The following is a 23,945-nucleotide window of genomic DNA, read 5'->3' as shown; positions in this document are numbered from 1 at the left end:
GCATCAGAAACTTACAACTTTAACATAACCGAGTTTATATTATTTCACATGTGCATACTAGATATAGATGCATGGTATATTTGCATGTACTATTGAACAACCTTTATGAGTGCATATATTACACCCGTGTTCCTATTATACACTAAAAATAAACAAGCCATAATTTCTACATACCTTCACAACCATGCCCTTCAGAATACGCTTTATTCTCACCTTCTTCTTTCTTTCTACCATCTTCTCTCTTTAGAGGAGATTCTGACTTTTTTTCAACATTCATTACATTGGCTGGAAACTTTAGTTTATCAGACTTCTTGTCTGTGCAAGCACCACTAGCTGAGAAGTTGAAGACTTTGCTTTCTGATTCAGATCCGAAACGTGTTATATTAGGTTTTTGCAAGAAGCAGTGTTTATCATGATAGTGCTGATGGGCACTCAGAATATCATGGAAATTTTTGTTGCATGCACCACACCTCACAACATACATCTCTTCATGGCTTTTCCTTGAGGAGTGACTTTTGCAGAGATGATCATACAAGTCAGTGAAATTCTGTGCTGTTGCTGAACAGAAACAGCAGCGAAACCATAGATTTCCTTTTTCCAGAAGGGTTTTCTGACAATTTCTGTGATCTTCCTTTCGGTTCACTCTGGAAATGTACTCTTCCCGGCAACCACAGTTTAGAAAGTCACCTTTTTCTAATAGTACAAGGTTGTCTTTATTTTTTATTGACTCTTCAGACACAAACATGTAATCACCACTATGGAAACCACGATAGTGCATTAGAAATTCCTCCTCAACATCAAAAAAGAGATCACCGCAAAGACCACAAAAATATTTTACCTGTATCTCATCGTTATGCTGCTCTTGGCAGTGTCGGTATAGTGTTTCTGCTTTGTGAAAATGCTTTTTGCACAAGCCACAGCAATACCTATGAAACTGATGGCTTCCTAAAGACATACAATGTTGTTTAACACTGTCTTCAGACTCAAACATTTCCTCACAAATGCAGCATTGCCATTTTCCTGAAACAGGACTTCTCGCAAGGGACTGATCCACAGGGCTAGGAAGTTGCTCTTTCGATTTAATGGCAATATTGCTCAGTGCATCAGAAGAAGATGCCATAGGTTCGTCTTCTAGAACTTCCTGCTCATAATAGTAAGAATGTCCACCATGAAGTTCAGTAACATGTGCCATAACGTTCTCTTCTCTCAGTAAGTCTGTATTGCATGCCCGACACCAGAAAATAAAGTTAGTTAAATGTGCCCCTCCATGGAACCGACTCATATGCAAACGGATGATGCTTGAGTTTTCAGCAAGCTTCCCACACACTGCACATTTGTGACAGATTCTATTTGCTGCCAAAATGTGCTTTTCAACTGACTCTTCAGTAGAAAACTTCAGAAGGCATTCACAAAACCAGACCTTTATTTTACCTATATTGCCTTGACATAGGCTTACTCCAGCCTCTTGATTTTTTTCTTCTAAATCCTTTTTCCGTTTTGAAATGGTAGACTCATTTTCAGAGACAGGCTCACTCACAGCCAATGGTCTCTTAAGGAGTGAAGATCTTGACTGATTTATAATCTGCCTCCAATGAGATGGGTTTTTATTTATTTCATTAATATGGCAAAACATCAAGATGGACTTTTCCATTGTGGTAATATTTTTAACTTTGTGCTGAGTCGCATCGCTATGCTGATTGATCTGGTTTTCATCTACAAAGAGCTTATCACAGTTTTGACAGTGAGCTCTTGCTTTAAATATTTCTGCAACCTGGGAAATGGTCTTTTCTGACAGGGATACAGGACCAGCATTACGACAACGAGTTCTAAATTGGACATAAAAAATGACATTGAGCTTTAAATATTCCAAACTTTACAGATGCACCTAACAAAATGATCCTTCAAAATACTTCACACATCTCCTGCCATCAACTACATTATCTACCAGGAAAATACTGGAGAACAAGGTGGATGAGGTGATATCTTTTATTGAACCAACTGTGGGTGAAAGGGAAAAGCTTTTAAGCTTATTCTTCAGATTGGGAAAGGTACTCTGGGTGTCACAACAAAATGCAACATGGAACAGATTGTTTAGCCTAAGTAGTAACCATATATTCAAAAGCAGTGGCTCTCAACCCAGATAACTGTACCCCTTTCAGGAGTCTACTTTATCTTGTATATCCCTAAGTTTCACCTCACTTCAAAATACTTGCTTAGAAAAAAAAAAAAAAAACCCTACAAAAGTGTCACCCTGTTACTGACAATTAGCTTACTTTCCATTTTACTAACAATCATAAAATACATCACCTTAAATTTAAATATTGTACTTGCATTTCAGCATATCTACTATATATTTTAGAGAGTTTATGCGCCCACTGTCTGTGTGAGTCCATTTATTCAAGAACTCCTCCTAAATGGTAAGAGTTAGGACTACCACATTTAGTATGCTGCTAAGCAAAGTAAGGGTTTGGTTGTGCCAGAATAATGGGATGTGCCTGGAATTTGATTTCATTTCATGAGCAACAAAGAAAGAGGTAGGAGGGACATTTAGACTGTAGAATACCATAGCGGGCAGCAAGGGGCCAAAAATGGGGACCAGGACAGCTATAACCCCATTGGGCCAGCAGGATGCAGAGGTAGAAAAAGGGATAGCTATCTACTATATATTTCAGAGTTTATCCCCTTCCCCAAATTCAATTATCTGGGGGAAATGGGGGGGAGGCAGAATGGAACTTGTGAGGTGTTTGATGCCTAACTATTAGGTTATTAGGTATTTTAAAAAAACACACACACACACACACACACACACACGCAATTAAGTTAATTGTATATAGACAATAGACTCTCACAAACCTGAAGTGAGCTGTTAGCTCCATATGTGAATGTAGCTTTTGATGGCAAGATGTGCACTTCACTTGGAATGGGACCTCTTTACATAAAGCTATCAGAAGTTTCTTTGCATAAGATGGGAAGGATAAAGGAAGTGGGGTCCCAGTTTCATCTGCAATACGAGATGATGTAAAATTAAGCCACATATTTCAAAGTCCACATACACTATTTCAGCTCTTAGAACACAGATATTAACAATATGTTCCTCTGCCAATCTTTCTGACCACATCATCTGTTCCCATTTGAAATCCACCACTTCATCCCTCCCCAACCATTTTCCAATTCATCAAATTAAGCTTCTTGTTGCTGTTTCTCAAGGGCCTCTCCTGCTCCTACTGATGCATTTTAACCAAAAAAAGGTATATAAAGATGTAGGAGAAAAAAAAAAATACACCATAATATATTTAACAGGTTTAAAATGTTTTAATTGTCTCCATCTCATATGTTTCCCTTCTTCAATTTTAAACACTACAGGTCGGGTGGCCTGGTGGATGCAAGCACAAAGTCTAACACATTGTGGGTATACAGGATAAAATAGTTACTAATGTAAAACAAGTAGAAATAGTTTATGGAAATCTTTGTGGCCATCATTATGTGAAGAGACAACAAAGGCAATTGCTGTTCCCTTTGCAGTTCACCTTTCACATTCTGAAGTAGTAACAACCAATAGGAAGAGCATTTTCTGACAGCTGAGGCAGGGCTCTGATGCATTAACTGCCTGGCATGGAAGCCAATGCTGCTATTCTTAATTACAAAGATATATAACTTTTAAGAAATAAGCAGCATATTCAACCATTTTATGTACTGAAATGTTTGGAGCTGGATTTGTTCTGATGACAGATACAGTTTCCTCTTTACAAGATGATATAACAGAGGTGAATATATCAAATCACAATGGATTCTTTGTGACCATGCAAAGCTGAAAGTGCAGTTCTGCCATGAAAACTAACTATATTAACACTGCAACTTGTTATTCAAGAAGTCAACTCTCCCTGGTTGTATTCAGAATCTTATTCATTTACTTTTGTTACGAAATAAGTATTTACTGCTTCTTCCTTGGGTTAGAACGCTGAAGGCAACACAACCAACACTGAACGGGCTACAGAATGATTTCTTGTGCGACAACACAATTGATGTTGGAAGTTCCAATCTTTAGACTTTTGCAAGCCTACCTAAGAAAATGGAGTCGCACAGATATCACTAAGGATTTAATATGGCCTACTAACATTTGTTACTGGTGATGTGTAATTTGGATACAATCCGATATACTTTCAGATCCCAATCTTACTTCAAAATATCTGGCAGTTAAAAAAAATAAACAGCCAGTCCCCACTTACGAGTTATTTACCCAACACTTGGTCGTAACTTGATGTGTTCCTAAGTCGGATCCCATTCATTTAAATGCAGCCGTGCTGTTCATAAGCACAGACCGCGTGTTTGTAAGTCGGGGGACCAGCTGTAATGCACTTAATGGGAGGTTGGTTGTAACTATGAATGGTCGTAAGTCGACGCGTTCCTAAGTCGGGGACTGGCTGTAAATATTTAAAAAACAGAGCACACTTGATATGGGAATCAGTATAAAATAAAAATATGGGATTCCAAAACACATTTTGGAATAATTCCTTTCAGAATAGGGTACAAACTCAAATGAAAATATCCTTGTAAATCTATGCAGTTGGTATATTTTTTCCCCAATTAAAAGACATCTTAAAAAAATATACATTTTTCTCTAATTCACAGCTGAAGACATATCCTAAATCACACAGCTTAGATGAATCATCAGAAGGACCCAAAAGATGCTACATTCAAATTACAACATACCACTCAATCTAAAAACCTGAAGGAAGTGATTCTTTTGGGACATATGCTGCAGGCATTCATCTCTTATGCTGAAAAGAAGGAAGCAGTACGGACATGCAAAGCACTGAATAAGCTGTGGAGGAAGGTTTCTTGTATGCCCATCATTTTCATCTATCTGAAAAATAAAAATTTATTAGTAAAAAAGTCAGTCTGATTATAAAAATATTTATTTCTATCTAATAAACACTTCAACTTTAATGCCCGTTTATGTTCTTTATACTTAGACTTTCTAAAAAAGATTGGACAGAATTATAGTTAAGCATACTACAGTCCAGAGGAGATGGCTAATAAAATGAAAATTTCAGAGGAAAATGCCATAAATGTTTACTTTGACTTGTAAATCCATATTATTGTATAAATACTATTATTAGTTAAATACAAAAAAAGATGTTGAAAGATTGCAAACTCAAACACTCAAAAGTTAGGAAGTACCAGAATTAAGATAGCTGAAGCAACCCTAATCTGTCTCCTGTGCATTAGAACATAGTGCTAATTACAAGATTACATACTACTTTTTTCCCCTCCATATCTCAACAGTTATTGCCCAGGATAGAGGAATTGTTCACTAAATCAATACAAAATTTTGTTTTATCCTCATTCTGCAAATTTTCCAGCACATTATGCAATCTCAATAGAGAATTGTTAATTTCCTCTGTCTCTTTCATATTAATCATAGCATAAGTGTTTTGCTAACATCAATGAATTTGCCTTCACAACATCCTTGTGAAGTAGAAAAATATAATTTCCATTCTAGAGACAGGGAGAGGTACTAAGCTAAAGAAATTGAAGTCAAAATTGTCAGAAACAACTACTAATTTTAGGATTTCCCTTTGAGATGCAAAGGGCTTGATTTTTCACACTTCTTAAACATATAAAGCTCACATTTAGTTTAGCTGACACTGTGAACACTTCCGTAAAAATAAGCCCAAGAATCTCCTGTTGGTGACTCAGAAAACACACAGAACACAATTAACAGCCACCCTATGAAAATTTCAAGACTACCCTTTGTCTCAGAACACCTTGGCTACATCTATACTGCAGCCTTCTTCCGCAAAAGCTTATGCAAGTGAAGCGCGGAGTAGAATATCGCCACACTTCATATGCATAATTAACTAGCAGCCATTTTTGCACAAGAGGCTTTTGCGCAAGAAGGAGCTGTGTAGACGGCTCCTTTTTGCGCAGAAGCCCTCTTCTGCACAAGAGCCATGAGAAAGAACGGGTCTTGCGCAAGAGGGGGCTTTTACGCAAAAAGGAGCCGTCTACACAGCTCCTTTTTGCACAAAAGGCTCCTGCGCAAAAATGACTTAATTATGCAAATGAAGTGCAGCGATATTCTACTCTGCACTTCATTTGCATAAGCTTTTGCGGAAGAAGGCTGCAGTATAGATGTAATCCTCACCTTATTCACTACATGCCTCCCAGCTTTTGCAACAAATGAAAGAGGTGACCTTTGAAATTGGAGAGTGCTGTCCTTTTACTTACATAGGACTCAACAAACATCCACAGTATTAAAAACAGGACTGCTGAGAATTACATAGCTTCAAGAAAAACACTGGTAGTTGAATAGAATTGGTTAGGGTGGAACTTTCAGACAGCCTTAGGTAATAATATAGGATGTGGGTTTACAGAAACCTTATCCTTGAAGCGTACACTACATGGGGGGAGGCGCCTCCTGGCATGAAGACACCAGTCTCCCAAACTCAACAGGCTGATATGATGGCTACTGAAGAGGTTATCATCACAGATAAATGGAGTAGAGAACTGGTTGCCAAAGGTGTGAATCAGGGTGCATAAAAATAGATTAAAAAAAAAAAAAAACCCTGATATTTTCTTTCAATCAGGCTTATAAATAAATAAATAAATAAAACAAAACACTACATTTCTCATTTAAAATAGCTACAATTAAATCTCATCCCAAACATGCTACACCGACACTTACAGTTTCATAAAAATGAATTAATGGCTCTAGTCTGTCCAGCCTAAGTGCCAGCTCTTGCTTCTTGCAAAGTTCCAGGCTTTCAATTTCTGTTTCTCAACAGACTAAAAAGTAACGTGCAAAGACACATGCTGGATAGGACTGTTTTTGTTCTGGGCTTATATGACCTTGGCCTTGGCCAAGCATGGCATAGGAGTTAGTTAATACATTATCTTAAGATAGAGACACTGTATAGGAAAGGATAGAAGTAGCATAAAAAGGAACAGTCAAGTGGACTAGAAAAAAAAAGGGGAGACATGATTCAGCACACACAGACCTTTCTCTATTCCCCCACACTTTTGCCACAGAAAAATTGTCATGGTTTCTGGGCATAAAGACCCTATCTGGGAATATTTTGAAAAAATTAGTTTCCGGGGGGGGGGGGGGGGAGGGAATGCATCAAGTGTAAGCTAGGGATGTAATACTGTAGTTGACTAACTGATTAACCAATAAGCAAAAGCTTATAGGTTAATGTTATAGACTACATGCATTTCCAACTCCCCCTCCCAGTACATTTACCACCAGGCTGGCCAGCAGCTCGGCTCTGTTTTGGCTCACCCCGGGTGCAGGACCTACCCTTGTTGTGACTCTGCATTTAAAGTGTATTAGGAGCCGGGCAGGCAAGCAGCCTGACTCAGTTCCAGTTTCACTGGGCCCGTGAGCTCAGACCACATTTCGCCGCAGACAGGGGCTGCTGCCACCCCATGCTGCTTCCTCTTTATCAGCAGCAACAGCACAAGGCAACAAGCAGCTGGTCCACAAGAGGAGCTGGTTTTTAAACTGGCTCCCCTCCTGGACTAGCTCCCGCCTTGCACCCCGTGCTGCTGCTGGCCCCCTCGATAATTCATGAGGTTACTCGACTACTAAATTAACCAATATTTAACATCCCTAGTATAAGCAGTGCAAGATGATGATGCAAGGCCTACTTGAAAGAATAAGACATCATAAGGAAAACAGTTTATTGAGAGAAAATCATGTACATATGGCCGAGTGGATCAAAGGATAGTAAAATAATTAAAAAATAAGGAGTCCTGTGGCATCTTAAAGATTAACAGATTTATTTTAGCTTGAACTTTCATGGATAAAAACCCAATACATCATTCTTCAAGACTGTCTTTTAGTGTAAGTGATCTGAGAAGTGAATTCCCAATCTATTTACTATATTGGATGTTGCTAGGGAAAAAAAAAAGTTTGGCTTAGTTAATCCTTATGACTTGTTAGTTAACTAGGTTTAGAATCTATCACTCGAGTATACAATACAGAAAGCTGCAGTAAGAGAAATCTAGAGTTGCCAATATCATTTTCTTATTTTATATTACATAATACATGCCCCTTATTTTGGAACATCCTGGCCACAGACCATAATGGTGAACCCATAAGTCTATTCCCTATTTTACTTCAGCGTAACTCAGCTTTTCCAAGGAAAACCCATTCTACACTTATTTTCTCAAAAAACACAAGCGCCAGTGAGTTCAATGGAGCTTATGCCAAATGAAGTGCACTCCAATCACAGTCAGTCTTAGTTTTCACGGTAACTTGATTTAAACCAATGATTTTTTGGTGATTTAAATCAGCGCACCCTGGTTTGAATGGAAGTTTTTTAAGATAGTTGAGTGCTGGGCTGAGGTTTCAGGCTAAGTTCCCTCTAAGCTGCATAGATGCCTATTAAGCCCTGCACAGAGGCTCACAGCTATGGTGGGGAAAGATGCAGCATAAAGGAAAAGTACCCTAAACTGGAGCTGTCCCAGACTTGCTACAGATGGGAGCAAGGTGTGGCCCCGATCAAAACCTAGTCATGTCATGGACTTGATGCAGATGGAAAAGAGACACTCTGGCTCCAGTGCAACAGGGACCCACTGTAGCCAGGTGACAGGCACCCATTCCACATCTCCACAGAGTCTAACTCAGACATGCTACAAACCCTTCCCCTAGCCTCACTGGAGCTGCCCTAGTAATGGAGAAGCCACTCTCACTTGGCCCTGAGCTGCTGCAGTAAGGGGGATGGGACGAGTCCTCTTCTTGAGGGCAGTCTGTACTCCAAACCCCTCATGCCTAGCTCCATTCCAGAGTCTGCATCTGCAGCCAGAGCCCTTGCCCCCGTACACCCCAACCCAGAGTCCCCTCCCACACTCTGAACTCCTCAGCTCCACCCGTCACACACTGTCTATATGTGGAATGAATTTTGTTATATGCACCAATACAGACGTGATTTATCACACGCAAAAAATTAGAGGGAACTCTAGTCCCAAGTCAGGGAGGGGTCTCTAGTCTGTGGGAGGGTATAGAGATTCCTGAAATCCTTAGCAAACATAAATGATACAAGATTAGCAAATACAGAAAAACCCTTTAAAGTCAGATGAAAAGCTGATACAGGTTGAAACTCTTAACTGGGATTCTCTGGTCTGGCAACATCCATAGTCTAGCACAGATGCTGCAGGACCAGAAAGTCCCAGTGGAGGGCCAGCTCGTTGGGTCCCGGAGCCACGGTGCATGGCTGCACAGTGGGTCTTGGAGCTGCTGTACTGATGGCTGCCCAGGGTTTAGCAGGGCCAGCAGGAGGTGGGGAGCCATCCAGAAGACCGGCGGGCCAGGCTAGGGTGACTGACGGCAAGAGTTGAAAGATGACCTCCTCTGGTCTGACAAAACCCCTCATCCAAGACCTGTCAGCTCCTGAGGGTGCTGGAACAGAGAGGTTCAACCTGCATTATAGTTAAATGCACCTTATTTAAGCTAATAACTCTGATTTCCTTCAGATTCATCAGATAATCCAGGATGACTAAAAGATGTACCGATCCAGCCAGAAAATGGTGATGACAGCACCAACAGGCAAATCTCTTCTTTCATCCAATAAATAGCACAGGCTGACTTCCTTTTGCTATTCAACTACTCCTACTGCACTTACTCATAGCAAAAGGATTTCAACCTTCCAAACTATCAAGGGACCACACCCAGAAGGTGGAGAACTCCTAGATCGGGATGAAGCACGCAATGTACATTCTGAGAGAGGTAATAAAGAGTGCCATTGAGAGATGTACACACAGCTGAACCAGGTAAGGGTCTCATGCTTGTCTCACCTTGCTCAGTCTATAAGGATACCCTGATTCAGGATAGAAATAAGTCACCCCCTGCTCAGACCTTCTCTTGAGCAGAAAAGAACATATTTCTTGTTCCTAGAGGCTGCAGAGAGACTCATCTTCAGAAGATTCCCCTCGTTGAACAACTTGATCCCAGCTCCTGTTCGTAGTCCTGTAACTTGTTCCTAGCTCCTATTTGTAGTCCTAGGAACACTGGCTGTGGTGTTCTGAATGCCTGGGAGACATACTGCTGAAATTTGAATCTGATGAACTATGCACCAGTTCCATAGCTTTGGTACACAGAGAGGGGAATAGCCTTTCTGTTTGATGATACAGAACATGCAGGGATAGATTATCTGTTATGACCCTGACTGATCTGCCATGATGAGGCATTAGAAACGTGCCTGACAACCTGAACTCAAACAGACTGATGTGGAGATGGGGTAGATGGACTAAGGATGTCAGTATCGGCTAATTCTGTCAACTACATGCATCCTGCAGACAGGCATTGCTGCCACCCTGCACTGCTGGCTCTGTATAGAGAGGCAGCAGTGCAGAGTGACAGGGGGCTCCCTGGGAGTGGGGCAAGGAGCACACTGGCTGTTGGCCCTGCCTCTGGGAACAACTGAATAGTTGTGTAACTGCTAAAATTTGAGGTAGTTACACAGCTATTCAATTACACGCTAACATCGCTAAGATGGACAGCTCGGGAAACCAATGTGATGAAAGCACAGATCTGAGCCACTAAGCAGAAGAGATAAGACCTTGCATGACAGAGGCAGCAAAGAGGCAGGTGAGCAGAAGCGACTAGTTGAGGGACTAGTTCTTTACATCCCTAGCATTAGATAGAGGTTTTTGAGTGGGGGGAAGATAGAGGAAAAAGCAGAAGATCATCAATCCAGAAGACCACTACCAAAGGCAAGAGACCATTAACCACACACAGCAGAGAGATCATGGATAGTGTTAGAGACAAACTCATTTTTATATTTTTCCCCACAGTCAACGTTTGCATTCCAGCTTCTCAGTGGATCATGCACTGGACTGGGACTAAGAAGAATTGAGTTATTTTCCTAGTTCAGACAATAACTTGCTGTATGTCCTAGGAAAAAAATCACTGGACTACTACTTCCTCTTCCTTCCCCCCATATCTTATTTTTAGGACAGTCATCCTCTGTTACCTCCTCTTTCGGAACTGCTTAACAGAAGGTCCCCCAATCTTGGCAGAGGCCCACACAATCTTGTATAATAAATTTTGTATCTGAGGAAACTGATGACAAGAGTTGGGTTTTAATAGTTACTATTAGGGCTCTATGTTTGTCGTGGAGATCACATAATCCATGACTTCCTACAACCTCTGAACCCTCCTTTGCCCTGTGCTGACTGGCTCTTGGCTCCAACCCTTCCCGCCCTCCCAGTCGCATCATCTCAGCTTTGCTCTGCACATGTTTCCATCTCCTCTCCTTCCCTGCCCTTTTTCCATTTATCTGATCCCCTCCTAATTAAGCTTCTCCCCCACCCAAATATAATATTATGTAACTAACATGACCTTTGACACCATCACACTATTAACTCTACTGGTGTGTCACATCCCTTCCCCTGAGCTACATTTTTTTCATTTGTTTAATACCTAGCACAAAGGAGTTCTGATCCATGACTAGGGCTTGAGTGGTAAGTTATTATGAATAAATGGGAAAAAAAAGGAGTATGGGAGAACCATTGGGACAAATGACTTGTTACATTTTTTTCCTCATGTACTAAGCTAATTTACTTACTTTCTGTCAAACTAATACTCATGAAATTCTTTGGGGCTCCCTGTGTCCATTCCCAGACCAAACTGAAGTTCAAGGCCTAACCTAGTGGATTACTAAAAGTCGATTAGTGGTGGTCCATGGAGATGACAGTGAGGTACGGATAGATCATGTCAGAATCACCATAGCTATTTCTCTTTTCCATGGTTCTCTCCTTTTTAGCAGTCTGTTTCTTTCCCTTTCCCCACTAGCCTGTACTGCCAGCATCAGAAGCGATGGAGAGAGAAGGAAAGTTTCAAGACACGTGAACCTGGTACTGCCACCACACACACTTGGAATGCAAATCATAACTTCATTGTTTAGTTTTATGACAATGTTTTACAAAAATGTTTTCAGGATAATCTGAATTCTAAGGGATACAACTGCAATAGAAAGTCTGTAAGTTAGAACGGTCCAGACAACCAGGGGCTAAATGCAAGATTATCTGTCGCTTTAGTTTTTGGAAAACCAACATTGTATTCAGTTAGGTGAAAAACTATAAATGAGTACTTGCCTTAGATAAAAGGTGGGCAGTATACTGCTGTGAGGTGGCAAATTTTTCACAGCATACCACACAGGTAACAATATTCGTTGGAGGTCCATGCAGTGTAATTGCTGGGTCACATGGAGAATGATCAAACCTGTAAAGAAAATAATTACCAACATAATTAGCTCACTCTAAGTAACAGAATGGGGGAGGGTTGAGAGAAAATGGTGTAATTTGAAGAAACAGGCAAAACTACAATCCAATACTGCTGACTTTCCATTAAAGCAGAGAACAATACAAGACTGTTAAATATATAGCTTCATTTAGTATTAGCCATGTTAATTCAAATATGTGTTACAAGGTGTGGTCACAATGGAAGTAGACTCACTTCAGTGGCGCTTTGGAGAGGGGAAAAAACAGACATGCTTAAGCAGTGGAACCCCCAATCTGAATTTGAATGCAACTGCTGAAAGAAATATTGGGAAAAATTCCTTGCATCAAGCCTGCAAAATATCTGTCATAATACATGGACAGCTTCTCTCCACAAGGAACATTGGGATTATAGGGAAGGACAATAGATGTTTGATGTAACGTAACACCCTAGGATTAAGATGGCTCAGTGATGTTCTCTATTCTCATCTACAATCAATGTTCTTTACCTTTTCAGATGACCTAACAGAAGATGACCATTATCAAACTTCCTGTTGCAGTGCATTACAGGACATAAAATGGGACTGCTGTTGATTGGTGTTTGGCCAGTTTTGTGGGTTACAGCTTTTCTTCCTGTGTTAATGGTGCCTGGTTTGAGACCTGCATTTAAGAACAAAATACCCAAGTATACACAATTGTGATTATATTTCAGAAGACTTTTTTTAATCAAGCATCCAAGGACCAGATTATACTGACAAGACAATACAAAATAGTCAAGCTGCACATGAGGAAGTTTGATATCTTTAGAGGGTTTTCAATCCTTCTACTTAGAAGATTAATTTTACAGTTTTCAACTGTTATGAGAAAAGTGTGATTTGTACACTGCATACAACTAACTTCTTTTCTATATATACACACCATATGATTTAGTAGGGTTGCTCTTTGAAATCTCCTTTGAACTTCCTTGTGTCTGAAGTGTACTTACTGACACTTAAGTTTATATAGAGAAAAATATTTCTCTTCTGGGTCTCCTACTAGAGAAAGTCATACAATACAAAGTTTTCCATCCAACAATTCTGCCATTGCAAGTAGCTATGTATTGCAGTATTGTTACCACTGGGAATATTACATTACAGTTATTTGACTGCAAATGTATTTGAAGAGAATTCTTACACCAATTGTTATGTGGGAAATTTTCAATGCCACATTGCACAAAACTGGTATTAGAAGATTTGGGGATCTCTTGGGAGTCATGTATCCATGAACTGCTGACATTGTTAATTCGAAAGCTTCAGAGGAGTAGCTGTGTTAGTCTGTAACTGGAAAAACTTACACAACAAGTAGTCTAGCAGCACCTTAGAGACTAACAAAACACGTAGATGGTATCATGAGCTTTTGTGGGCACAACCCACTTCTTCAGATGAATGGAGTTATTAAAGGCTACTTTAGGGATGTGAAGGACTAGTTGCTTCCCCTCCCTTGCTGCCTCTATCTGATAGAGGCAGTAAGGAGCAGGGGGAAGAAGAAGGGGTACTTCAAAGCGGCAGCACTGCACGGAGCCCAGGGTCAGCTAGGATCTCCCCAGCTGATCTTGGGCACCTGGCAGTGCTGCCACTTTGAAATACTGTGGGGAGCCCAGCCTCAGGCTCCTCACGGCAGTTCAAAGAGGCAATGCCACGTGGAGCCTGGGATCAGCTGGAGACTAGAGATGCGAAGGACTAGTCAACAAGCTTGTCGAATAGTCGCTCCCCGCCCCTTTGTTGCATACTTCAAAGCAGCAGCAACGTGTGGAGCCTGGGCCAGAGCCTGAGCCTGCTTTGAAATGCCTCCTCAAGATCCCAGTGTCAGGCTCCTCCCAGTGTTTCGAAGTGACAGCACCACATGGAGCCCGAGGACAGCTGGGGACTCCCCCACTGACCTCAGGCTCCACGTGGCACTGCTGCTTTAAAACGCCATACCAATTAGGTGGTACTTAAGAACACTTAGTACCTTCTCTATCAACTTCATGTAGCATGGACACTCTGACTATTCTTTTCCCTTTTTTACCTCCCCCTTCTTTTTCCTTCTCCTCGCCCATTCACTATTTATTTAGAAACTGGGCCTTTAATAACTCCCTTCATCTGAAGAAGTGAGTTGTGCCCACGAACGCTCATGATACCATCTACGTGTTTTGTTAAGTCTCTAAGGTGCTGCTAAACTATTAGTTGTTTTGCATTGTTAATTCAATTATGTCTTGTGCAATGTAACATTTAAAATAACCTGTATGGAGTGAATTAGAAGTGGTATCATATTTCTGGAACAATGTTCCTGCTCTGATGCATATTCACTGCTCAACTGTTTTAAGTTCCATATTTTAAATTTCCACCCTTTCTAATGAAATACCTGGCATTTTAAGCCACTGGTCCACACAATATCTTGCTGCTTCTGTGTTGCTATGTCCTCGGATAAATTCCAGCTCTTGCAATCCATGAGCATGCTGTGAATCTACTTTTTCCTAGAGGGTGAACAGATTAGATAAAAAGATAATGAATTGTCTTTATTATGATTAGATGCATTGAATTAGCTCAAGTTAACACTCTATATTCAAACTGGATGAAAATTTCTGATTCACAAGAAAAATTCTAGAATAGATACATTCCACTGAATTATGAAACAGAATATCTATGCTCAGACCAAAGTAAATGAATAAATGATGGTTAATTTCCAAGTCTTCAGTGAAGTAGACTCTTGAAATTTGACACACATTTACTAATTACAAGGGTAGACAATAAATACGTAAGTATATCTGCATATATTTAGGTCATAAAACTGGAAGGGACCCTGAGAGATCATCGAGTCCAGTACCCCACCCTCATGGCAGAACCAAGTACATCTACGTGTTTTATTAGTCTTTAAGGTGCTGCAAGACTATTCTTTTTTTAAGTTTTTCCTGTTACAGACTAACTCGGGTACCCTCTGAAGCTTTTATACAAGGGTAGAGTTAGCAGTAATGGAATGTAAGAAAGGAGGAGAGATAAAATTTTAGCTGTTAGTAAATATTAGGACAACTTTTGTGGCATCAAATGCTTGTGGTTGCTTACCCCAGAAAAATGTTTTTTTCTCCAGAAAGTGTGTAGATACAAGGCAGCTTTTAAGGGCATGTCAGAGACAGTACAGAGACGATCAACCCTCTGGAAGCTGATCTTCTAGCATTCCATATAGCAGGTCTAATGTAGACCCCTAAATCCAACGCTGAGGGCAGCCCTCACAGGCATTCGGTACTCCTCGTTCTGCGAGGAGTATGGGTAGCTGGCAGGACACTAGGGCAGTTCAGCTTAAGATAAATGGAATTCAGCTGTTTGCATAGCTGGATGGCATACCTTAAGCTGACCTGCCTGGTCTAGTATAAACCAGGCCTATCTGTCTTGTTTTAGTTAATCTTACAATTTCTTTTGAATTTACCTATCTCTGTTTCTGTGGGAATTATGCTGATGCAAAATCAATGTTCCCCCATTGCAAACTTGGTATAATTACAATGATTAATTTATTCTTTCCAGTGCATACAGCATTGAGTCACATCTAAATCGATCTGTCTGGTCATCTGTCTGTACTCCATTTCTTCTGGGTAATTTGGACCAGATGTCCCCATTCTGTTTAAACGATACGTTTGGAACCCCAAAGTCTCTATTTTTGACTTTTTTTGGGTGCAAGTGAAGAGCTTCTGAAACTGTTGCCACTACTAAGGCTTGGGTTTGTGACATCCAATAAAAACAACAACAAAAAAAATCCAGGACACCCTTGTCCTCTAGGGAGAGGAGCACATCCAGACTCCTCTCTCCAATAGCTCCAAGATATAGCTGCAGTTATCACAACAAATGAAAAACTTAAGTTACTTCACAACAATTTCCTGTGCTGAAGCAAAGCCAAGGAGCTGCAATAAAAAAAGAAAGTCACATACAAAGGAACATTATCTTTGGCAACTCATATTACATGAGCCTATTCTGAAAAGGAGGATACAATTTTGCCTAGAAAGGCTCCACTAATCCCTGGTTATATCAGACAGTCTCATCGTGGGCTGCAAGCAAGCCAAAATGGTAATGGTCTCAAAACCCTCAGGACTAGAAAAGATGTCAAGTCCCCTAGATGTCCCCTTTGAAACAGCAGACAGCCCAGAAGCAACAGAAAATAATGAAGGGAACTCATCTTCTAAATCTCATTTTAATCACTATGTTTCCTTGATATGGGTTTTTAGGGGTCCTGTGCACTCCCTTCTAGATTCTGACTGCATGATGCCATACTTTTATAATTAGGGCAGTTTTGCTACAAGCAAGTGCAGAAATAAATATCCATTTTTACACTCCTTCCCTAGAGTTCCACTCAATCACTCTTTCCCTGTCTCCAACCTTCCACCACCCCAATAGATTGGTCTCTAAAAAACAATACTTGCCTTCACCATTATCCACTCCACCCCTACATCACTTAGGCTCCCCACTCTTCAAAAACACTATGGGTATGTCTACACTGCAGAGCTATTTCGGAATACGATAAGTATTCCAAAATAGCTATTCTGCATCTATTGAAGCAGCCCATTATTCTGAAACAGATTTACGAATGTCCCGATTAAGGGGTATTTCAGAATTTAAAAAATTTTGAAATAAAAGTTTGAAATAACTTGAGCAAATTACTAGGTTACATGGACAGTTGGAATGAGGTCAGAGCACGCTAACAGGAAATGATCACAAGAAAAATATGTCCCATTCTGCTCCACAGCTTCTCCTATTCATCTCTAACGGGAAGCAGAATCACAGAATTAGTGGGGGGAGGATATTGTTCTTTTGTAATTATTACATTTAATAGGCAGAATGCATGTTGCCCTACATAAAACAAGATCTTTTTAATTTAAGAAATATTGTAAGAACCAGCCCACTACTACCTTTCTACTAAATGACACTTCTGCAGAGGAACAGAAACAAATTTTGCAAGTTTTCCTGGGATGAGGCTCAGCATTTTTTTTAAACCACAAAGCCACTAGATACCTTGTAGTGGGACCTACGGTTCCTACTGCATGTATAGTTTCCCAAGAGCCTATCACGTCAAATACAGCAGGATGATACCATTTTGTCCCAATAGCAGCATGATTCTCAGAGAAATTCCAAAATTGGTCCTTAAGCAGTAACAAGATCTAGCTTGTCATACCGCTTGCCATCTCATACTTAGATGGGGAGTCCAACATCCTTGCCAACAAACACTGCTAGACCTAGTAGCCCTGTTGCTATGGTGCATGGTTGTAGTACTCCACTCATCAATACTAGAAAAACTCTAGTGTAGCTGAGACCACCAGAACTTTGTAATCATGTTTATATTACAACAATATTTAGAAGTCAGGGCCTTATTTTCTTGGGCAGTGTACAAAGATACAGTCCCTGCCCCAAAGAACATTCTTTCCTCTGGGACCAAAAAAGTCAACTTGACCAGATCAAGAAATAAAATGTTCTAATTTAATTCAGTCAGCATAACAAAACTGCATCAGTGACACTAATGGAGAATCCCTGCTAAATTACACTTCTTTTCCAGTGTCCAGGCTGTTAAAGGAAGGCACTTCTAGTCCAGATGAAGGCTCTGCTTTGAGAGGTATGATATTTTCCACAGTTCCAGTGGAGGTTTCTTGCTTTTTTTAACAAGTGCATAGAGCCTTCTGGCCCAGTAAGGGTGACTAAGAGGATGATGATTTCATGTTTCCATTTACTTGTTAAAAAATCTGTCCTTTATGTGAAATTATCTTGAAATGCAGCAGATTGTTGTTTTTTAAGTTCATCCTGTATAGACTAACTCAGCTACCCCTCAAAAGGAAATCATGTCCTGGGTAGAGAACAAATAGAATGGTAGTACTTTAAAGACTAACAAAACATGTAGATGATCTCATGAGCTTCCATGGGCACAGCCCACTTCTTTGACAATGTAAACCTCTGATTACTCTCTAGTTTTGGAAGGGACTTAAACATTTATGCCTCAATTATAAATCAACCTCTTTTGGGAGGTAGGAAAAGATTTCCCTGGGGACCACTGTAACTGTGTTCTACATGGCTTCTTGCATCTTCTTCTGAAGCAGCTGGTCCTGGACAGCATCAGACAGGATACTTAACATCATGGACTGCTGGCCCAATTCATATGGCTATGCCCATATTTTCTTTCATAAACAACACAGAGCATCTGAACTGAAAGAATGTACACTGATTATGGAAATTTGTCTCTTAGAGAAAGTCTACACGTAAAATGCTACAGTACCATGAGTACGCCCAACATTTTAATTAACCTACCTGGCCAAGAGATGATAGCTAGGTTGATGGAAAAATTCTTCCATTGATGTAGCGCTGTCTACACCAGGAGATAGATCAACATAACTACATCTTTAAGAGGTATAGATTTTTCACCCCCTGAAAGATGTAACTAAGATGACAGAAGTTTCCAGTGTAGACTAGCCCTTGTTATACTCCCCACACTGTGACCCTTACTTCCATAGAGAATATGCAAAATTTAGCATGAACATGGGTTGGCTTTCAGCATGTCTGTGCTTAGCTGTCCAAAAAGAGACATTCAGACATGAACTATAATGACTAAAGGCTTAGATAATATGCCTAACAGTAATAGACATAAGGAGTTCAATCTATTTCGCTTAATAAAGAAAAGATTAGGGAGCGACTTCATGAGAGTCTAATAGCGTCTACATGGGGAACAAATTTGATAAGTGACTCTTTAGTCTAAGAGACAGAGGTATCAAGCACCAGTGGCTGGAAGGTGAAGTTACACAAATTCAGTCTGGAAATAGGGCATACATTTTTAATAGTGAGGATAATTAATCACTGGAACATTTTACCAATGGATGTAGTACATACGCCGTCACTGGCAATTTTACAATCAAGATTACATATTTTGCTAAAGTGTTCTAGTTCAAACAAATTATTTTAGAGAAGTTCTACAGCTGATGTTATATGTGATATGAGAATAAATTGTTACAATTGTTCCCTCTGTCTCCTCAATTTATGAAATAGGGTTACCAGGTGGCTTTAAAAAAAAAAAAAAAGTCACCCACCCAGACACACTTGATCTCAGATGGGACGGGGGACCGGCCGGGAGGGGAGTGGGGCTGGCCTGGAAGGAGGGAATGGGGAGAACCAGCCAGTGAGAAGGGCTGGCCGGGAGGGGGTTGGGAGGAGCGGAGCTGGCCGGGGGAGATCAGGAGGAGGAGGGGGGGAGAACCAGCCAGCAAGAAGCAGGGCGTAGTCACGTACTGCCTGGCTGGTAGACACACTCACGCAGCGTGAGCATGTCTATGTACCGATACTCCTAATAATAATAATTATACACCTAATTAGAAATACTGGACATTTTATATGTCCGGTATTTTCTCAATTGTTTCCCGGACAGATTCCTCAAATAACGGACTGTCCAGTTCAAAACCAGATACCTGACAACCCTATTATGAAACTATGAGAATGACCTCTAATTTGGCATTGTTTCCCTGTCCTCATAAGGAATTTTAGAAGGCAAATTTTGAGAGACACCATTTGAGAGATGGTACTGTTTCATGGAACCAGCAATCTTAGAACTGGAGGTAGAGTAGACTTCCAATAATCCAGCACCTTTGGGACCTAGGTGGCACTGGATTATCGGATATGCCGGAGTATCAGGAGGTACTCCGGCAGGGGGCTGTGACTGGTCTGCCATCAGGGGAATGGGCAGGGAACGGCGCGATGAGGGGTGAACCCTCCGCCGCTTTGCAGGAAGGCGGGGGAAGCCCTGCGCCACCGCCCAGAGTTTCCTTGAGGGGAGCGAGCTCACTACCCACCAGACTGCAGTAGTTATCGCTGAGCAGGGGGTGAGAGGCGGCACTGCGGGATGAACCCGGCAGCACCCCAGCTGCTCGGCAGCACCCCACTGCTGCTTGCCAGTTTTATCAGCTGCAGACTTGGGGAAGCGGTGCGGAGCAGAGCAGCTGGGGTGCTGCCGGGTTGGTCCCACAGCGCCGCCCCTCACGGCGATAACTACTGCAGTCTGGAGGGTGGAGAGCCTGCTCCCCTCACGGAAACTCTTGGTGCTGGCGCAGGGCTTCCCTCGCCTTCCTGCAAAACGGCAGAGGGTTCTCGCCCCTTGCCGCGCCGTTCCCCACCCACCCCCTGGCCGGTTGCAGTGCAGGTCCTGGCAGACCCCATCACAGGAGTATAATCCTCTTCCCCTCTTCTCCCCTTCTCTTTCCCAGCCATCAGCGCCCATGGGGCTCACAGCAGCTTCAATTGTCTGGCTGGCCAGAGCACTTCCGGGTTCAGTTGGTGCCGGACTATCGGGAGTGCCGGACCACTGGATGCCAGACAATTGGAGTTTTACTGTATTTAGATAAGGATAACTGCTCCCAACAAGTGACTAATATGATGAAGTTTTGCATCTGTATGCCTTTGCTATGGTAAAGTTATGGGAAGAATCATGCTCATCTCATGCACTGGGTTCAGAAAGTTCTAGCTGATTTTTAATAGCTAGTAGATATGAACCTCTTCCAGCATCTGGTGAATTATAAATGAATCTTTGTTTGGAGAAGACACTTTTTGGGATGTTGTCCCTGAATGAACATATAACTTGTGACTACCAGCAGAATGTATGTAAAGGGTAATTCAAAGGACGACTCTTATACACGAATTAAGATCTCATACACAAAAAGGGTGATTTTTTTTTCCATTTCTCTTTGTTAGTCTGAGGATTGTTGGTCCTGGAAAATAATTTAGCCTTAGACAGTTCCTTCGATACTAATGGTGCTAGCAGCAACCAATGGATTGCTATGTGGACTTTGAAAGTGAGCATGTAGGCACGTCAGCAATCTCAGCTGCTACTTTCTCTAGTGTTCCCAAGAACAGTTCTTTGCTTGAAAATTTAGCTGCAATAAGGTTTCTACTTACAATGATGGATTGTATTAATATGTGAGACATTGATTCCTTGTAGACACAGAGTTCTGAGCCACTGCTCTTGCCGCAAATCAGTTAGACTACGACAGAACTGGAAACATCTCACTTTAGGTAAGGATTATGCACCCGCACGATGAGCCCTTTATTTGCCTTGCAAGAGGCTCTCTAATAAAAGTACAGGAAAAACTTTAAGACTGAATGGCTATAGCTGAGACTCAAATTGCTGTGCAGTATCTGAATTTTATTGGTGCCTGGGATCTTTTGGAAACAACTCTTCTTCCGAAGGTGTAACTGTATTTCAATGGTGGAGCTGCTACGACACCACTCTTCAGCTCCCAAAATTTATGAAATTTCATATTTTTAAACACATTTTAGTTGAATGTTAATTTTAACCAGAAGATCTCCTTTAGATTTAATGATATCTCCAAAGGAGATGCTGGGAAATCATGTATCTCAGAAAATGGGAAAATATATTCAGTTCTTATAAGCCATGGGTGTTCTGTTCTGGGAAAGTCCTACAATTTTTGTTTTGGTGGGGTTGTGTGTTAAGGTTGGATGTTTTGCTGTTTAATTTTTAAGTGGAGAGGGATGCACAAAACGCAGAAGAACTTCAGAGTAACCAACTGCCATGTTCATAACTTTGAACAGATGCTATGCTTGTTCTTTTTCAAAAACTTTACAATCAAACATTGATTTCAGACACTTTTGAAACTGTGCAAAAGTAAAATGCTTCTTTCACCATCTTAATTTCAATTAAACAAGCAGAGAGACAGTTTACTGTCATTTTTCTTTAAAAAAATTTCCCTTTACTTTTTTAGTAATTTACATTTAGCACAATAGCGTGCAGCACAGTATTTGCTTTTAATTTTTGTCTCTGCTGCCTGATTGTGTACTTCTAGTTAAAAGTGAGACATATGATTGACTGGTCAATTTGTAACTAATGCTGTAACTCAGATTCTTCTTCTGGATGTTCACATGGGGAGGTAACATGCTGCCCTGCAGATTACTCAACCAAGGAGAGGTCCTGGGACTAATACCTCAATTGTGAGAATAGCCTGTTAGATAGCCCCAGGAACCTGAAAAGATACCTTTTTTCCTCTACCATGTTGGCATGCAAGTACATTAGGAAGGACTTAGTACCACTTGGGATTTCACTCAATCCAACAGGAGCCATGTTTAACATTAAGGGATCTCTCACCTACCTGTAATCCCATGGTAGTACAGCTTCATGAGGAATGGCGTTTCCAGGTATCAATTATTCCTCAGATTTCATGTGCAGACTGCTTATGGAGAAGGGGGAAGGACAGAGACTCCCCATTCTGCCTTTTAGATTCTGAGCTCCTTTCCCTGACACAGTGAGGGGCCACAAGGAGGTACAATTCTGGTTATACTGCAGCCCAGTGCAGAGCTTCATAGGGATTACAGAAGCAGCCAGGCAGGAACTAGATTTTCAGTTTTTACAGGATATTCCACAATTTCCATTTTCTCCCATTCCATAACAAAATAAACAAATTCAAAAATTTCCCATGAAATAAAATTCTGAAAAAAAATTGTTAATTGAAACATTGTTTCATTAAAACAGAAGCATTTTGTTCTGATTTTTACTTTGATAGATCAATTACTTTGATGTATCAATTATTACTTTGAAACAGCATTTAATTTTTATATTTTACATTACAAAAATTGTTCCAAAAAAGGATGTTTGAACCTTATTTGAAAGCTCCACTGCATTTTTTCCCTAAGCAAAGTTTCTGAGTCCACCCATTTCTGTGAAAACTGTCACTTTTGACAAATCAGCATTTTCCAACCAGCTCCAATTATTTAGATTAACAATGCTGTTCATCCATAGTTTTCTCAATATTTTACAAAGGGAGAAAAAAAGTTACTATCCATATTTTACATAAGGCAAAATGAAAACACTGACATTGAGTGACTTGCAACAAGAGACACAGAATTAGAATCCACACCTCCTGGCCATAATCTTATTTTTTCCCAATCTCTAATTATTATAATTCCAAGACCTACAGGAGAAATCTAATATATGTTCAAATTAGATTAAAAAGAAAGCATGCACTATGGAAGGTAACACTAGAATCATTCTTTATAGAAAAATTTTCTTTAAATAGCTAATAATGCATAAAGTCTGTTGAATCAGACAAATCCATGGCCTTTGATGTTTGCTTTGATGTCTGCTTTAAACTGCCAATTCAGAATAGTCTGTTCCAGTTTAAGCAGAAAGTACTGCCCAATAACAAAAATTATTCATTAAATAATAAAGCACTAGCTTATAGGTCCATAAAAGGCTATTAGCCAGGGGATAAAATGGTGTCCTTGGCCTCTGTTTGTCAGAGGCTGGAGAGGGATGGCAGGAGACAAATCGCTTGATCATTGTCTTCGGTCAACCCTCTCTGGGGTACCTGGTGCTGGCCACTGTCGGTAGACAGGATACTGGGCTAGATGGACCTTTGGTCTGACCCAGTACGGCCGTTCTTATGTTCTTATGACATAAGAACAGCCATACTGGTTCAGACCAAAGGTCACTCTAGCCCAGCAGTTTGTCTTCTGATGGTGACCAATTCAAAGTGCACCAGAGGGAATAAAGAGAACAGGTAATCATCAAGTGATCCATTTCCTGTCACTTACTCCCAGGAAAACAGAAGCTAGGGACACAGTCTCTGCCCATACTTGTTAATAGCCACTGCTGGACCTATCCTTCATGAATTTATCCAAGCTTTTTTGAACTGGACTAAGACTACTCAGAGAACACTGAATAGCCAAGGACTTTTGGATTCT

The 23,945-nt window shown here is 40.7% G+C and overlaps 1 protein-coding gene across 1 annotated transcript in view; it reads right to left on the bottom strand.

Moving 5' to 3' along the window:
* ZNF451 (zinc finger protein 451) overlaps positions 1-23,945 on the bottom strand; it is a 56,475-nt gene that overhangs the window by 24,446 nt on the left and 8,084 nt on the right. The window contains exons 5-10 of the mRNA XM_089777096.1: positions 14,605-14,716; positions 12,732-12,882; positions 12,100-12,226; positions 4,711-4,864; positions 2,854-3,001; positions 175-1,826 (exon numbers count right to left, since the gene is read on the bottom strand). Of these exons, the coding sequence (XP_089633222.1) occupies positions 175-1,826; positions 2,854-3,001; positions 4,711-4,864; positions 12,100-12,226; positions 12,732-12,882; positions 14,605-14,716 (2,344 nt within the window). The remainder of the gene's footprint in view (positions 1-174; positions 1,827-2,853; positions 3,002-4,710; positions 4,865-12,099; positions 12,227-12,731; positions 12,883-14,604; positions 14,717-23,945) is intronic.

Source organism: Pelodiscus sinensis, chromosome 3, assembly GCF_052426305.1.
Source record: "Pelodiscus sinensis isolate ZL-2025 chromosome 3, ASM5242630v1, whole genome shotgun sequence".
NCBI classification, from domain to species: Eukaryota; Metazoa; Chordata; order Testudines; family Trionychidae; genus Pelodiscus; species Pelodiscus sinensis.
Note: the sequence above shows the minus strand (reverse complement) of the source record. Positions and strands in the feature narration are given on the sequence as shown.